Source organism: Mirounga leonina, unplaced genomic scaffold (genome assembly GCF_011800145.1).
Source record: "Mirounga leonina isolate KUSES-001 unplaced genomic scaffold, KU_Mleo_1.0 Mir_99, whole genome shotgun sequence".
In the NCBI taxonomy this organism is placed as follows: domain Eukaryota; kingdom Metazoa; phylum Chordata; class Mammalia; order Carnivora; family Phocidae; genus Mirounga; species Mirounga leonina.
Window position 1 is genome coordinate 1,149,068 of NW_023270971.1, and position 17,854 is coordinate 1,166,921.

The 17,854-nt window shown below is 44.9% G+C and overlaps 1 protein-coding gene across 1 annotated transcript; it reads left to right on the top strand.

The window, feature by feature from the left end:
- The first annotated feature begins 5,318 nt into the window (after positions 1-5,318).
- Positions 5,319-15,114, top strand: LOC118006763 (insulin gene enhancer protein ISL-1). Its single transcript, XM_034999536.1, has 6 exons — positions 5,319-5,487; positions 6,333-6,522; positions 9,265-9,524; positions 11,340-11,626; positions 12,817-12,984; positions 14,998-15,114. The coding sequence occupies exons 1-6, from the start codon at positions 5,460-5,462 to the stop codon at positions 15,112-15,114; spliced, it is 1,050 nt and encodes a 349-aa protein (XP_034855427.1). The 5' UTR covers positions 5,319-5,459.
- The last annotated feature ends 2,740 nt before the right edge of the window (positions 15,115-17,854 follow it).

Here is a 17,854-nt window from a genome sequence, read left to right on the forward strand (position 1 = left end):
CCCTGACACAGTTTAACCACCAGTTTAAGTCATAGAAAGTAGCTTAACTCTTGACATCACCTCCGCAACCCACCCGAGAACTCCAGCCCAGGACACCTTGCTATGAGGCTGATTTTTGAGCGCTGAATTCTGAGGGTAAGGGAAGGTTATTTGAGGCATCCTAATAGATTTCCGGGCTTCCAATTCCCTCCCCCGCTTGGCTGGTAATTTTCTGCTGCTCCTCCTTCTCCTCCTCCTCCTCCTCTTGACCTCCTCCAAGGTACCTTCGCCTCCCCTCCTCCACTCATTCCCAGTAAACCTCCAGCGGGCGGTGGAAATCAATCCTTTGGCGCTAAACTCAGAGATGTCCGTGGGACAAAATTGTGGTGGGGGAAAGGGTGTCATTTCTTTCAGAAAGAATGTCATTTGATCAACTAGACCGAGTTAACTTGCTCCCGGTTTCCTGAGAGCTCCGGTGGGCCCGTGGGTGTTTTGCTAGCTGCAGTGCAGATATGTTAGCTTTCAGCCGAATCGTCCGGGACTTGGAAGATAAAGCTTTTTCTCCTCTCCAGACTCCCAGCTACCCCCGCGAGAATCCGATACATTTAATGAAAGCTTTGCGAGATGTAGGTTTCAGTGCGTCCTTGGGCCAGAACCTCGCAGTCAGCATACAACACTCATTGGCTCCAACCTGGGTTCCACGCAGAACAATGGCCCAGTTAAAAATTACCTGTTCCTAGTTATTTACAGTTCCAAAAACAATAAACACCCCCCCCCCAAAAAAAAGGGAAGAAAAAGATTTCACCTGACACTACCAGCCGCTTTTGTGTGATCATAATACTTCCAGAGGCACAATTTTAAATGAAGGGTGCAAATTTCTGTCTTCTATTGGTCGCACTCCTTCCTGCAATCAACAGCGAACCTCGCATTCTCAAGAATGATCTGAGGTTTGTGGCTTCCCCGCTGCCGGGAGCGTGGAATTCTATCTCGGCTGGTAACGGAGCAGCAGACCGCACATGAACGCTGCCTCCCTGGGCTGCCTCTGCCAGTAAAGAATATCGGAAACATTGGTGACAGAAACAGCTACCTGAACCCAGAAACGCAGGCTAACAAGTTCAGCCTGCAGAAAAAGATTCTTGCTAATTCACCCAGATTGTTCTAACTGGTTAATAAAGCAATTGACACTCAACAAAACCACATTCACAGCAGGAGTCCCCGTCAATAAAACTAGAATCACAACTGAAGGTTTGTTGTTGTTGTTAACAACTGCCTTTATTATTATCATTGCTTGGTATTTTTTTAATGGACAATTAAAGGAAAGAGAGACAATAATTTCAAACCCAGTGGTACAGAAAGATCTCTTCCCTTCTCCTTTGAAATTAGAGTGTAGATTCTCTTGATTCATCCTCAGTAAGCCACCACCTAAAACAACTGGAAGAGGGGCAAATTGGGTCTAAAAACCTATACCCTCATTCTGGGAGGAATAGAAATGGTTAATCATTACTCTCTTTAAATGCACATAATTTTATCTGACCCTTGGATGTGATTTAAGATACTGATGGTTATGTAGCCTTTTCTACATGATTAAGACTACACAGAAAAAGTAAAAATGAGAAGGGGAATGGAGTACATATTCATATATTCTATACCTATTTTCTGAGGTGAATATGTTCATTTTGACCTCCAAATTACATGTTTTTTGAATATCAGAAAAAATAAATCCTTCCATCATATATATATGTGTGTATATATATATACATATATATATATATATAATTTTTTTTTCATGGAAACTGGAAGAACAATTGTTATTCCACTCCTTCAAACCTGATTCTGATGTGGGCTAAAGAGAGCTTCACCTCCCTGGGAATAAGTTCCCAAACAAATTCATAGTTCAGAGAAAGCTGATCAAAACGCCCTTTCCTTCCCAATCTTGGTTAGTGGGGAAGGAGAAAGCTTTTTCCTTTACTGTACATAATTTTCCAAAGAACTGAGCTAAAATTCACTTATATCTGCCAGAACTTGTTGGGGAATAAATACATTCTAAATGTGTAATGTCACTTTTCAATTGCAATTAAAACCTATTTAGATTTCTGAAAAGTAGCCTGAGAACATATTCATTCAGGGCTATCTGCATTAAGTTTGATGTGGAAGGTTTAAATTTTAAAGCAGAGAAAGAAAGTAACAGCACACAAACACATAGGCTTAAGAGACCACCAGGAGTTTTAAGTGTAATAGCTGCATTTGGAAGGTGTGTACAAGTGTACGTTGGCAGACGCCACAGACTCAAGAGGAACTTACTTAATCTCAGCATACCTTTTATATTCAAAGACACTGTGAAGTATATTGGGGTGGCCTGGAGGTAATGGGGACTATACTTAGTAACTACCGATATTCTTCTTCTCTCATCAATAGAGGAGATTCACAGAAGGGGATTCACACAACTGCTGTTCTGAAAGATGCATTTTTGACCTAACAGAACATGCAAAGGTCAAAATAAGTCCATTTTTGTCAGGAGAGGGGAAAGGGTCTAATCTCCCCTTTGAACACAAGAGGTCGCTCCTGTGATCAAGTACTGGGGGAAATATTGCTAATCACAGTTTGTTGTATTCTATAAAAACATTACACAATTTTTTAACCGATATATTTGATGCATTAAATGCACATGTAGCAATCAGCTAAGGAAAGAGGAGAATAATCTGTGGTCACATTTAAACTTTCAGGTGAAGTGAAAAAAATAATGGCTGCTCCCCTAACTTTGATTCTGATGCAAAATGTATTAGCAGTAGACACAGAACTCAAGAACACATCCATCATGGAACAACATACTATTGGGTTCCTTCAACTTTCTCCTTTTAACAAGGAGTATCTTCCGCATAATCTTTACCGCTATCAGCTTAGGAACTTACTAAGAAAATAAATACTTGATTACAATAACAGCGTGGGCTGAAAAAAAGGAAAAAAAAAAAGTGTCTTCACCATTATGATGAAACTGCCCATGAGTGAACGTTTTCCTCCAAGCCACATGCCAGCTTTTGTATTTGGAATTGCTACCATCATCAGCAATAATTCTTTGGAATAGGTTATCAGTATAGGAAGTTAAAATACCACGCTGTGTATGTGACTGGTTTGAAGGAGAATGGATAGTGAGGGCGCTTTGTGGATCTCAAATATGTCATCAGGCTTCTGCAGCTTCTGTTGTTTAATTCCATGTTATAAAGGTGGCATAATGCAATTTGATTGGTTAAAATCCTCCACTTACTTTCTGGCATTATAGTGGTATCTTTTTTTCTTTTTTTTTTAAACTAGAGTCAACTTGGTTATCTGTAAGGGAAACATGCCCTTATACCGGGAAGACCTGGCTTCGTGTTTTGATTACCAGCAGCAGCTTTGCAAAAGCAGCCTGACAAAAGGCTCCATGCATATAATACGGGAGGCTAGAAACTTTAAACAAAACAGATTTTTAAACAAAAAATTGGATAAATTTATCAACTTATGTCTATTCCAACTTTCAATTTCACACACACACACACACACAGATATACTTATAATAAAAATAGAAGGCATGAGATCCAGTTAAAACTCTTCCTTGAGAGAAAACAAAACGAAACAGATACGTGTTCTTGGTAAAGCCCAACTAGGTCAGGAGGAAACTCAAACATCTTACGGTTTTTTGCACTCTGGAAAAGCATATCCATGCAAACTGAGATACTGAGGCCAGCTGAGAGCTCACAGCTCTTATCAAGGGTTGGATCTGGCGAAAAGTACAAAGAAAGGAGTTTCCTAACACAACTGGGTTTTCTCTCGGCAGCAAGACACCGAAATTAAGCCTTCTACTGCTTGGGTTTGTGGACCTTTGAAGAGAAAACTGGCAGTCACTTTAGATAAGGATTAGCTATTTAGAAGCTTAGGGAGACGTGTGGGTGTTCTTCGTGGACTTTCCCGTGACTTTGTTTTTGGGAGACTGTAAAAGGTGACGGGAACATGTCGGAAATTATTGAAAAAGGTTACCCGCGAGTTGGAGCCAACGTTCGTCTTGCTCCAGGTTGTTTCCCGAGAGAAAATTGTCAGATAAACAAACCCGGTGAAGTGAAACAGGTATTTCACTGCCTTTCAAGATTTGATCCCTCCCTCCTCACGCTCTTAAACTAACACATTTTTTAAAATCTCTAGACTACAGACATGGAGAACTGTCCTTATAATTGCCGAAAACACCACGAGCAAATTGCACACGTTTGCTTAAAAACAAAGGGCAGGACACCAGCAGACAGAGGAACTGGACAGGATATATATTAATCGCTTTACAAACTTTCCGCTACTGGAAGATCATTTCAGTCTGTGGCTTTGGGTTAGTGCGCTTCTAAATTCTAGGGCTAAACTGCAAAAGCAGACCTCAAGGGCTGTTAGAAGAGAGAGCAGTCCGCGGAGTCAACTTAGTTTTACCTGTGTGCTCCCAACCTGATTCTCCGCTAAAGGCAAGAAGCACTCTTTTCCTCCCACCCCAGCTTTTTGGAGATCTGAGGTCGGTGGTGACGGGGTAGTGGGGTAGCAGTAGAGAACAATTCCTGTGGGTTTATTCATCCCATTCCCGGTTCTTCTTCCCCCAGGCAGCTCCCGGCGCGCCAGGCGCAGCCAGTTCGGGAACTCACCCTCCCGGGCAGCCAAGCCGGGCCAGGCCCGGAGCCGAGCGCTAAAGCGCGAGACCAAACCGAGCCAAACGGCCTGTTCCAAGTCGCCCCTTCTCCTAGAGGCCTGGAAGGACCTCGTCATCAGGAAGACCTACCCACCAGCCACTCGCCACCGGCGGCAGAAAAGTGCCCCGCGCGCAACACGGCCAGCCGGACTGCGGGGACCCCAGGAGCGCAGGGCGGAGGAGCAGCGCGACAGGAGGCGAGGGCGCTGACGGCACCGCCGGGAAGGAGCACGGGAGGGGGGCAGGAGGAGGAGAAGGAGAGGGAGGCCAAAAGCCAGAGCAGCTGGGCAGCCCGAGCTTCGGGAGAGAGCGGCCTGAGCTCAGGGCAAGTTGCCTCGGGAGCCCTAATCCTCTCCCGCGGGCTCGCCGAGCGGTCAGTGGCGCACGGCGGCGGCGAGGCTGAAATATGATAATCAGAACAGCTGCGCCGCGCGCCCCACAGCCAATGGGCGCGGCGCTCGCCTGACGTCCCCGCGCGCTGCGTCAGACCAATGGCGATGGAGCTGAGTTGGAGCCGAGAAGTTTGAGTAAGAGATAAGGAAGAGAGGTGCCGGAGCCGCGCCGAGTCCGCCGCCGCCGCAGCGCCTCTGCTCCGCCAACTCCGCCGGCTTACATTGGACTCCCAGATCCGCGAGGGCGCGGCGCAGCCGGGCAGCGGTTCTCTCAGCCTTGGCAACCCCAGGGGCCACTATTTCCCACTTAGCCACAGCTCCAGCATCCTCTCTGTGGGCTGTTCACCAACTGTACAACCACCATTTCACTGTGGACATTACTCCCTCTTACAGATATGGGAGACATGGGAGATCCACCAAAAAGTAAGAGGCTATTTTACCTTGTGGGGCTCGGTGTGCTGTACTTGTGCGGGGGTCTCTCTCAGGCACGGGTGCCAAGGGCTCTTCACAGTTGGAGTCATTGCCTGGAGAGAGAGAAGAGGTGGCTTTTTCTTGTTGCCGCCACGCCTGCATGCTTGCTGTCGGTTCTGATCTTCGGGAAACTGATCGTACCTTGTGTTTGAATTCGCCTGTGTGCCCTCCAAAACCCTAGCCTTCTGGTGCTAAAGCGGTGGTTTCCGCCTCGGGAATCTTGAGCTCTCCGAGGTTATTCCGTTGCAAAGGTCTGCCTGCACATACAATACCCGGAGATGTGAATTAGCATTAGACTTGCAAAAGAGAACGAGTGACAACTGTATTGATGTCTGCTCTTACTAACAATATCCAGTCCTATGTGCTATTTAAGAGCGTGCTTCATGGAAAATATAAGCGTTCACTTAACGCTTCTAGTCAAAACCTTTTCTTTGACTTGACTTATCCATGATCTTTCCCAATGATTACGGCAAAGAGGGAGGAGGGAGGAAAAAGAAATACAAAATGAACGGGTTTGATTGCGTGCTAGGCTTAAAAATGTAGACTGTTCAAATCTGCATTTTACATATATTCCACCTCCTTTTTAAAATGAGTCAAGGTTTTGATGGCACACTTCAATTACCATCCCAAAGTGCAATACTCTTAAAAAAAAAAAAAAAGAAAAGAAAAGAAAAGAAGGGGAAAAAAAAACCCAACAAAACTCCTAGAGTACGCCCTATAAGAGAACGACACTAAAAGTGTGTTTATCTCTGTAGGAAGTAAACGGTTAGTCAATCATGTATTTATTTTCATTTCAGAAAAACGTCTGATTTCCCTATGTGTTGGTTGCGGCAATCAAATTCACGATCAGTATATTCTGAGGGTTTCTCCGGATTTGGAATGGCATGCGGCATGTTTGAAATGTGCGGAGTGTAATCAGTATTTGGATGAGAGCTGTACGTGCTTTGTTAGAGATGGGAAAACCTACTGTAAAAGAGATTATATCAGGTACGCCATTTATATTGCTTCTTTAATTTTGTGAGATTTCCCCGTCTCTCTCTACTCCTTTTTTTATTACTTGATGTGGCTTTGTCTTTTTGCGAAGTATGCCTTAGTGGAGTCCAGTGTGCAAAAGTTATTCTTTAAGTATGTTATGTAAATTAAACTATTCTGTTTACCTCACTTTTTAGGGGGAAATCCCTGCACAAACTCAATAGTGGTTTTCATAAATTGTGTGGTGTTGAAGCTTGTTTAATTGCTCTTGGAATTTGTGATGCTCAAATTATTTTCTTCTTTCACCCTCCCCCTTCCAAAACAAGCAGAAATTTAAAGGTGGATCATTTGGGCTTTAACTTTCTTTTTAAAAGGTTGGTTTTTATTGTATTGTGCAGTGTTTTTCCCTATTCATTTATTTATTTTTATAGTTCATGTCTCATGAGTAACAAATTTTGTGGAGATGTCAGTGCAATTAGGCAAAATAAAAGTTTGACCTAAGGATGTTTAGAAATGCACCTTGAAAGTGCAAGTAGAAATATTGCCCCATTTATTTTTAGGGTAAGAGTCCTTTCTTGGAAAATTTCAAAACCAATCCAAATATTCCCTGCAAAAAAGACCGGAAATTTAATCTTTTTAAATATTAACCCTTTGGTGACATCTGACTATCTTTTCTTTCTTATCTTATCTGAGCTGATGAATTAGACAGAGCAGATCAAATTGCCCATCATCTGTCTACGAACAATTGGTATATTTAGATAATTGAACAGCTTCCTTTCTCACATTAAAATCTGGTAACTGATAAAATGAGCGAATTGCCCATACTGACAAGACTAAAACCACATAGGGGACTTTCTGAGGGTTTTTTTTTTTTTTTTTTTTTCCAGTTATTTTGTGTCTCAACTTCATGCTTCACAAATCTCAAATTTTCTCTACCTGTGTATATATGTGTTTGAAATTTCATTTTCTGCTTTAGGATGTCAGTAGAATTCCTAAAGAAAATTTTATTGTTTTAATAACAAACAGAAGAGATAACACCTTCACCATTATGTTAAATAATATAAAAATATTGTATATTTTTAAAATTTCTCCAGTGGCTATTAACAAGTAATTAGCTTTTGTAAGTTTATAGGATTTCTGGAGCTGAGAACTTACATTAAAGTTTAGTTACGAATTAAATATGTGGTCACAATTTTTACCTGTTCACTTTGTGTCCAGCACTTTTTCTTATTGTAAAATCATGAAATAGAGAGTATAATCTTGATAAGTAAAACTGAACAGTGTGTCTAAGGGTTTATTAATACTTTGTGGGATGGGGGGTGGGGAGGGAAGGAGAGTGGGAGGAAATAGGGGAAGTGGGGAACGGGAGGAAGGGGGAGGGATTTTCCAAATTGTTTGGTCACAGGCAAGGTAAAGTCCTCATCCTATGAAATGGAAGATCTCACATAGAGTAGGCGGAGGGAAGAAAAACTTTTGAATCTACCTTCTAACCTCTGACAAATGAGCCGTTTTCATTGTTTACTTGATTAGTGTGTGAACTTAAGATTCTGGAGAGGGAGAGCTCACTTTGCACCTCTAGGACTATCTTTCCTCCAATGGAGATAGTGTTTTCCTCAACTGCATACAGACCTTCATGTAGCCAATTTCACGTACACATTTATAGAAGGAGCCAATTGCCTTTGCCTTTTCCCCTTTACTCTCTCTCAATTGTGTGTGTGTGTGTGTGTGTCCCTTTGAACTCCTGTAGTTGTAAAAGCAGAACAGAGAGACTATTTAGGTCTGAATGCCCTTCTCCCCTTGGGGGAGTGAGGTGCCCTCCTCCCATTATGTGTGGATCTTCCCCCCACCTCCATTCTCTGTTTGTAGGAATGCCCCCACTTCTGTTATTACTGATACATGGAGAGGGGGCCAGGGCAGTGCCGCCTAGGTGGAACCTACAAGGATTGTCCCTTGGTAAGGAAAGGTCAGGCGTGAGGAAGACCTTAGAAGTGGGTTTTTTCATTTTTCTGGCTGGTCCTGGTTCTCAAGCAAACTGAAATAGAAGTAGATGCTTCAGCAGCTTGAAAAAGATTGAGAGAGCAGGAGCAGATTTTAAAGATAATAATAAAAGGAAGAACGGAGAGGAAACTTTGTTAACATCGTTACCGGACGAGAAATCTTTAGTTGGGGAAAAACTGCAACATGCTTATTGTGCAGAAGGGAATCTGGAAACCCTCAGAGGTTTCATTTTGTTACTCTGCTTGTGCATCTGTGTATATTTACCAATGAGTGGGGTGACAGTCTCCTCCCCTAACCTCTTTTTCTCTTGGAAGGACTTCTTGTAGCAGTTTTAAAGACATTTCTAGCAGCAGAAATTGGGGGATAGGAAGGCAAAAGTGTGGGGCCAGTGGCTACCAGAGTCCCCCCTGACTCCTTTCTGCCAAAAGCTGCAAGGGTTACCCTGGGGCTGGGCTAGAACAGAGGTCCAGGTTTCCAACATGTCAAACATTTTTACTTTGGGGGTGTTCTGAACTAAGAGCTATGGTTGGAGACACAGAGGTTCATAGGAAAAGAAAAGGGGGGTAAAAGAAAGGGAGGAGAAGTGAGAGAAACTTAATGATTTCTTTCCTCCCATTCCCAGCTGGTCGGCTAATGCTGATTTCAGCGTCCCAGGGCAGTGTGGCCGGGGTCCTCGACGATCTTGGGCCAGGGAGTGCCGGCTTGAAGTGATCCCCTCTTTCTGTGTTTCTCTCCCTGTCCCTGCCCGGCGGCGCGCAGGTTGTACGGGATCAAATGCGCCAAGTGCAGCATCGGCTTCAGCAAGAACGACTTCGTGATGCGCGCCCGCTCCAAGGTGTACCACATCGAGTGTTTCCGCTGCGTGGCCTGCAGCCGTCAGCTCATCCCTGGGGACGAGTTCGCGCTTCGGGAGGACGGGCTCTTCTGCCGTGCGGACCACGACGTGGTGGAGAGGGCCAGCCTGGGCGCCGGTGACCCACTCAGCCCTCTGCACCCGGCGCGGCCGCTGCAAATGGCAGGTACTCCTTGCCGGGAGGGAGGATGGCTGGGGGAGGCTGGCGCTGGGCTAGGCCAGCACCGCCCCAGCCATTGCGTGGGCCACCGCGGCCACCTTGGTAGCCACAGGGCAGTTGCTGAGGCCTCGGCTGGCTGTTAAAGGAGATTTTCTAGGAGCAGTTTGCACTGTACTTCGCTCTTTTGCGCAAGATGCAGTGCACTCACGGTGTCCACAGACTCCCCCCGCCCCCAGCACATCTACACATCTGCGTGTCTAAATATGGGTACACATGAATGTACACTACTTGTGCATACATGTATATACACATCCAGACAGTACTTCCAGTTCACCTTGGCCTCCAAACCCGGGCTTACTGAAAATGGGCTTCAGCTCCCTGCCAGGTATTCTTCCTGCCGCTGCCTAATTAAAGGGGTGGAGCTCCTAGCCCCCAGAGCTTCCTCCTTTAACCCAATGAAGGAAGCTTAGGTGGCCCTAAGTCATTTAGCCTTTCAAATCCTTTTTCCTTACAACTGCCCCACACTAAAACATTTTTAGAATTTATTTTTATCCTTTTGTGAGAGAATGGATGTGAAAAGATACAGTCTTAATAACTGCAGGCCATTGCACAGAGCTGTAATTTAAAACTGTCAACAAGCTAATCTGCAATAATTGCCATTTAAAGGGAGTCTGCCTCTTTAAACCATTCATTCTATGTGATTTGGTGAGAATTTCATCTTCAGGCCTGTCGCTGTAACACTAAATTGACCCAATAGGTTTTGACCTGACCCTAGGGGTCCTGGAAGGTGAAGGATTTGTACCATACATTTCGAGAGCCCTTTCCCCAAGAAGGAGAATAGAAACGGGGCAAGGTTGGCCACGAGGAGGCCTTCCCTTAGAAGGCAGACAATGTTTCCAAACCTTACTTCCCCTCAGGAATAGATCTACCTGGTGCATTTTTAAAGTATCAATTCTTACTAAACACTGAAGGTGAGGAAACACAGATCTGTCCACTCTGCTTTCTCAGAGGCTGTAAGACTTCTATTCTGGGGGATGTGTGACTAGCTTGCACAGAGGCAAAGCCAGAGTGGCAATTTCTGTTCTGTGCAACCTGCGCTCTGCTTGTGGGGAAACACAGAAGAGGTGGAAATATTGGGAGGACGTCAGGAGACAGAACACTTCCCAGCTGTCATTTATCTAGAGCCTGGGCAGCTCAACAGTTTCGGTTTTCTTTTGCATGCAGTCAGCCCATCTCAGGAACAGCCAGGTAGATTTCATAATAAGAAAGATCAAGGACTGGAGTTATGGCCAGAATACTGAATTTCTTTAGCCCTTTGACATGCTTGCCCTCTCTGGACTGATGTTCAAGGCTTTCTGACAGAATTCTCTTTGACCTTTGCATTAGAGACCTCCCAGCTGGTACAGTGTCTCTGGCTGACATTGGGGTGTTCTGCATTTCCCCTTGTACCATCTGTGGCCTTTGTCCAAGAGCCTGGAGGTAGTGGGTACTCGTGTAACCTGGGCCCAGTCCGGGTATGAGGACAGGCGGGGAAGGAGGAGAAACAATGCTGGATGATGCTGCCCCTGAGACCTGGGCCCCTTTGCTAAGGCTGTGTTGACAAGAGCAAGGGTGGAGGCTGTGTTCTGGGCCTGAATTACTCAGCTTTGACCTCTCAGATTAGAGAACCAGATATTATTCTCCCTTTTGCTTCCCTGGTCCCCATCTCTGCTGCCCCTGCTTTGTCTGTTGAGGCTGCAAAGCACTGGCCATTGTCTGGGAGCAGTACGGGAGGGAGGGCGAGCTGCCTGGCCCGCGCTCACGGCGCCCCTTGCCTCGCAGCCGAGCCCATCTCCGCCCGGCAGCCGGCCCTGCGGCCCCATGTCCACAAGCAGCCCGAGAAGACCACCCGCGTTCGGACAGTGCTGAACGAGAAGCAGCTCCACACCTTGCGGACCTGCTATGCCGCCAACCCCCGGCCAGACGCCCTCATGAAGGAGCAACTGGTGGAGATGACGGGCCTCAGCCCCCGCGTGATCCGGGTCTGGTTTCAAAACAAGCGGTGCAAGGACAAGAAGCGGAGCATCATGATGAAGCAGCTCCAGCAGCAGCAGCCCAATGACAAAACTGTGAGTGGCCCTGGGGCCGGTAGGGGACTTGAGGGGGGAGCAGAGCAAGCACGCAAGGTGCAAGGGGCTGCCCAGGTTGGCCTGCAAGCGTGTTCCATCCTGCTCCAGGGCAAAAGCCGGCAGCCCCTCACCTCCTCTACCCATGCGGGCAAGGGCCGCCTGCCGAGCCCTGCACCTCCACCCCCAGCCCACGTGGGTGGGCTTGTGCCCTTCATCCTTGCCCCCCTCGGGCACCGGAAGGACAGGGTCACCCCTGTACTACACCGGCAGGGGGCATCAAGGCCTGGCCCCGTTTTGCCAGGGTTCAGGGTGTCAGTTCCTCAGGCACCAGAGTAAGAGACACCTCCTTGCCTCCCTATCTAATTCAGGGGTTGGTGGGTGGGTCACCCTGGCCGTCGACCCCCTGGGTATGCCCTGTGACTCTGGGCAAGGCCTGCCTCAGCACCTTCAGACGGGTGAGGTCCACCAAGGTGACCTGAGAAGACAGGGCACCGTCTGCTCTAGGTCAAGCCCAGGCCTCCGGAGATATTACTATACACTGTCATCCCAGGCCCATGGCAACACCCACTCCACAGGATTTCTCGTTAAGTTAAACTAAAGAGGTTCTTTTTTTTTTTTTTTTTTCTTTTTACCGCTTCAGCCCTATTTTTAAATGCCATAAAACCCCCGCTGTCATTAAACTTGGCAGGCCAGCCAAGCCTGAGCCGGGGCACTTTTCAAGTTGGTGAGTGTGTAATAGCACACGATAGCGGCCAGACCCAAATGCTTGGGGGTGGGGGTTGGCGCTGTGAAGAGAAGTGCCTGTAGAAAGTGTAACTGAAACTGCCCAGGAAACCCACCATGTCTGGAGGCTGCAGCTTTCCACCCCTGTGATGCCATAGCCTGTGAAGGCAGATGGGAGGAATTGGGATGAACTGTGAATGTGAAGGGAAAGGAGAAAGTCAGAATAGAATTTAGTTTAATAAGGTCCAAGCAGACCTACTAGTCTCACGCACAGAAGCAGAAAAACAGAATAAAATAAAACAAAACTGAACTCTGGCTAATATCCATACATGCAGCAGATTAACTGAGTCAATAATGGCCACTATATAGATAAGATAATGCCAGGGTATATTTGCTTAGCCTGTGCAGACAATGGAGGGAGGGAGTTTGGTCATTAACATGTTGGGGTTGGGGGGCCCTATTCACAGAATATCCAGGGGATGACAGGAACTCCCATGGTGGCTGCCAGTCCAGAGAGACACGATGGTGGCTTACAGGCAAACCCAGTGGAGGTGCAGAGTTACCAGCCGCCTTGGAAAGTACTGAGTGACTTCGCCTTGCAGAGTGACATAGATCAGCCTGCTTTTCAGCAACTGGTAAGTGTCAGCTCTCAGAGTGAGGACGCTGAATCTCCAACAAAAAGAAGATTCTGGTTTAACTGTCACACAGTGAAAGATTCGGGGAGAGCCTGCCTCCCTGGCTCCAGGGTTGGGGAGAGATGAAGAAGCCTTGGTGTAGATGAGGCAAGTGCTCAAGGAAAACAAACTTCTTGTGAGTCTTTTCTGTGAGTTCCTAATTTGACCATACAGGTTGAATTTTCTATCAACTGGGCCTGCTTTGAGGGATAACCTCCAAGGTATCTAAGTACCTAGACATGGATGGGAAGGTGTACAGGGTTGCAAAACCAAACATCTTAGACTTTTAGAGCTGGAAGGGACTTTAGATCAGCAATTAGTAAATTTACTCCCTCCTCAGCTCCTAGAGAATAGTATATTTAAAGACCTAAATCAAGGTGTTTGTATTAATAACCGATGTTGTAAGACATAATCAATGTTATTATCAATGGGCAGCAGGCACCTGTCTAAGCACAATTTTCAAATGTATCAATAGAGAGTTCAGTTATTTACAGACATGATGGATACCTTTTGTTATTAATATCCCTTTCTGGGACCAACTTAATCTGCAATGCAGGACTACTTTAACATTTGAAGTGTATGAGTTCAGATGTTATACACAGTCACATACGTGGGGCATGTCTAGCCAAAGGAACATGAGTTCTACCAGTCAGAGAGAGAGCGCATGAACACCTGTTTTAGCATTAATATGTTAACTCACCTTATGCCTACAAAAGGTTTAAGGATCAAGATAAATAGGATTATTAAACATATGTACTTTGTGATATGGCATATATACACATCACTTTTTTTCTTAGTCAACAGTTCTATAGAATCTTGTTCTATAAAACAAGATCTATTCTAAAAACTTGTTCCTTTCTTTGAAAATAAAACTTTAGTTGAGGTTAGCTTTTTACCCTCACACTTACCGGGGGAACATTTTCTTTCTCTGTGGCAACAGTTAGGTAATAGGCCAGAGGCAGTGGTTACAAGGACTTGGCCTAGGTTTACATTTGTAAGTGGGCCAGTCTAGAGGCTGGGCAAATTTGAGAAGTCCCTTGACCTCACCATGGGAAAGTTTAATAGAATAGAAAGGAAGGTAGACTCTGGAATTAGGAAAAAGAACTTATTTTAAAGTGAGGTTAATCTTATGAGTTATTTGAGCAAACTTGGATCATAGAAGGCAAGTAAGAGGAGGGTTCAGGGCAGCCAAGTGTTTGTACCTTCTAAAACTTTAGTGTTAGATGAGCGCAGTGGGAGGGAAGCCAAGACAGGAGGGGGATGTGGGGGCAGAGTGGAGAAGGAGGTTTCCAACAGCAACACAATACTTTCGGTTTAAAAGAAGGAGCCAGATATTTATAATGCGATGACGTTATAATATATGGGTCTCTTCTCCGAAGGAAGAGCCTGATTTAAAGAGAGAGAGAGAAAGAGACAGAGGAAGGCCAAAAGGCAGTAGGACCAACAACAAGGAAGAAAGCCCACGCTGTGAACCCTCTGAGGAGTTAATCATTGTTCTGTGGAGCCTCCTCTGAATCTCCTGTCACACGATCTGAGCGTGTGTTATGGATTTTCCAACTCAAGAAGAGAGGCTTTGATGCCTAGAGACTGAGAACTCGCCTGCTCCCAGGGCAGCATGTAGCCAGCAGGATAATTTTATTTCGAGCATGCATGGTAGAGTTGCGATGCCATTTTACAGTGGGAAACACATTTGTTCTTAAATAATTTAATGCAACACAATGTTGGGAATTCAATTTCAGTTAAAACAGAGATCTCTTGAAAGATGGGAAAGCAATAAGATTTCTTCTCAAGTTCTTTTCTTTGTGGGCTTTCTTTAAGCCTGTTAAAATTCAGTTATATATGTAGATATCTTTATCTGCATATCCATCCACGCACGCAAACACTCGCACGTACATATACACATATGACAAGTTTATAATCCTTTTAAGAATACGATCGCAGCCTCCTTTATTCATTTCTCAACCTTCCATGCAGGTGAATTTTTCAGAAGGAGGACCGGGCTCTAATTCCACTGGCAGTGAAGTGGCGTCGATGTCCTCTCAGCTCCCAGATACACCTAACAGCATGGTAGCCAGTCCTATTGAGGCATGAGGAACATTCATTCAGATGTATTTTTTTTTTTTCCCTGTTGGAGAAAGTGGGAAAGTATAATGTTGAACTCCGAAACAAAAGTATTTAACGACCCAGTCAATGAAAACTGAATCGAGAAATGAATGCTCCATGGAATGCACGAAGTCTGTTTTAATGACAAGGTGATATGGTAGCAACACTGTGAAGACAATCATGGGATTTTACTAGAATTAAACAACAAACAAAACCCAAACCCAACATACGCTATCCAATGACCTTAGGAGTACTGAAAAAAAAAAAAAAAAAAAAAAAGACGTTTTTAAAACGTAGAGGATTTATATTCAAGGATCTCAAAAAAAGCATTTTCATTTCACTGCACATCTAGAGAAAAGCAGAAATAGAGATTTTCTAGTCCATCCTATTCTGAATGGTGCTGTTTCTATATTGGTCATTGCCTTGCCAAATGGGAGCTCCAGCAAATGAGCAGGAAGAGAAACTGGCCTCCTTGGCTGAAAGAGTCCTTTCAGGAAGGTGGAGCTGCGTTGGTTTGCGATGTTTTTAGTTGACTTTAACAAGGGGTTAATTGAAATCCTGGGTCTCTTAGCATGTCCTGTAGCTGGTTTCTTTTTTACTTTTGCCCCTCCCCCTTCTTCTTTCTTTCTTTCTTTCTTTTTTTTTTTTTTTTGAGATCCATCCTCTATCAAGAAGTCTGAAGCGACTTTAAAGGTTTTTGAATTCAAATTTAAAAACCAACTTATAAAGCATTGCAACAAGGTTACCTCTATTTTGCCACAAGCGTCTCGGGATTGTGTTTGACTTGTGTCTGTCCACGAACTTTTCCCCCAAAGATGTGTATAGTTATTGGTTAAAATGACTGTTTTCTCTCTCTGGAAATAAAGAGGAAAAAAAAAGGAAACTTTTTTTTTGTTTGCTCTTGCATTGCAAAAATTATAAAGTAATTTATTATTTATTGTCGAAAGACTTGCCACTTTTCATGTCATTTGACATTATTTTTTGTTTGCTGAAGTAAAAAAAAAAGATAAAGGTTATACCGTGGTCTTTGAATTATATGTCTAATTCTATGTGTTTTGTCTTTTTTCTTAAATATTATGTGAAATCAAAGCGCCATATGTAGAATTATATCTTCAGGACTATTTCACTAATAAACGTTTGGCATAGATAAATAAATAAATGCAATGATCCAGGGTCCCTCTTTTATATGTTTACAAGTAAGCCATTAAAATGTCTGAAATTAAGGACTGCATGTGAATGGGGTAAACTGACATACAATAGCTATGATATTTTATTGCAAATAGTTAAGGTCGAATTTGCCAGTTTGCATTTTAATAGTCTAATCAAAACTGGTTGGAAGCCTTTGGTTCTCAGCTGTGATGATGTTCCTGTTTTTTTTTTTGAAAATGAGATGCTATTTCCCCCCCACCCCACCCCGTTCTGTTCCCTACCTCTCCTTCCTCCTGTCTCTTTTCTTGCCCGATCCACCCCACCCCAAATAGGAAGAGGGTCCTGCTTAAAATGGGTTTTGATTGTGAGTCACTATTTTATTTTCTGGGAGTAAGTGCTTTATACCAAAGTCTCCTGCTTAGCATTGTTGAAATGACCTATATTTCAAGTATAAGCTCTTGCTAAATAAGAGAGCCTTTCTGCCTAGTCAGTGAGGTATGACCATTATTTACCAGTGGCGGCTGTCAGCCGATTGGGAAATGCTGCTTTATTTGCGCAGGAAGAGCAGGCCTAGAGGGGAGAGAGTTTTCTCAGCAATTCCCAGACCAGTCAGCGTGTGTCTTTTCTTGTCTCTCTTCCCCACCCCCAATTTGTTTCCAACCCCCTCTTCTTTCCTTTTTCTCCCCCAACTCTAATTCCCCAAACCTTGGAAGGATGTCGGGCTAGGGCAGAGAAGCGCGGCGGAGGCTCCTTTGGAAAAAGCCTTTTCTGGGTTGGGGGCCGGGTCGCGTGCTCTGCAGGCCCCCTCCGCGGTCTGAGGTGCGTTCTAACACTCCCCCCCCAACCCAGTCCCCCCGCCCCCGCATTTAGCAGTAGTTCCTGTGTGAGAGCCAGAACCCAGGGATAGATAAAGGGCCCTGCCCGAAATCAGGCTTCTTGGTGCTTCTTCATTTGCGGGTGTAGAGTTAGGATTTGGGGCTCCGCCCTGTCGCCTTTCCTTTCTCCACCCCAGGATGATACTTTGACTCTTCAGAAACTGGATTCATTTGTATGCTCGAGTGTCATGCCGTTTTAAGTATCTGACAATTCTTAATAAATACGAGAGCTAACGTACCCTAATCGTGTGTCTTGTGGCGCGTGCCCCTTCGGACCCCTGACAGGGGGCAGCGTGGAGGCCCGGCTGGAGACCGGGTGAGCCCCGCGGCTCCCGGGCTCTTCAGTTGCTTTCACCCTCTCCAAACCTGCCGCAAGTCGGGAAACGAGCCTCAATTAGCCTTTTGTTTGGCATCGTTCTACATAACGGGTTAATTACAGGCTCTAACGTGGGGGCAGAGAGAAAACAAACTTTGCATTGAAAATGTTACAGTGCATTAGACATGCCCGTTGATTACTTTGATTGTTGTGTCTAATTCTTCACAGAGGGGTAATAATTTGGCCGGCGGTAATAATGGCTTGTGGTCTTCTGTTGAGAAAAACAGGAGTTATGTCTTATCTTACACAGATCCTCTCCTGGAAAGATCACTCTCTCTATCATCTATCTATCTATCTATCTATCTATCTATCTATCTATCTATCTATC

What these genes read in the sequence shown, in the direction of transcription:
- LOC118006763 (XM_034999536.1), top strand. Translation starts at nt 5,460, where the DNA reads ATGGGAGACATGGGAGATCCACCAAAAA. An exon ending in TGTAAAAGAGATTATATCAG is followed by an intron (nt 6,523 to 9,264) that starts GTACGCCATTTA and finishes GGCGGCGCGCAG; the next exon opens with GTTGTACGGGATCAAATGCG. An exon ending in AGCCTGCTTTTCAGCAACTG is followed by an intron (nt 12,985 to 14,997) that starts GTAAGTGTCAGC and finishes CCTTCCATGCAG; the next exon opens with GTGAATTTTTCAGAAGGAGG.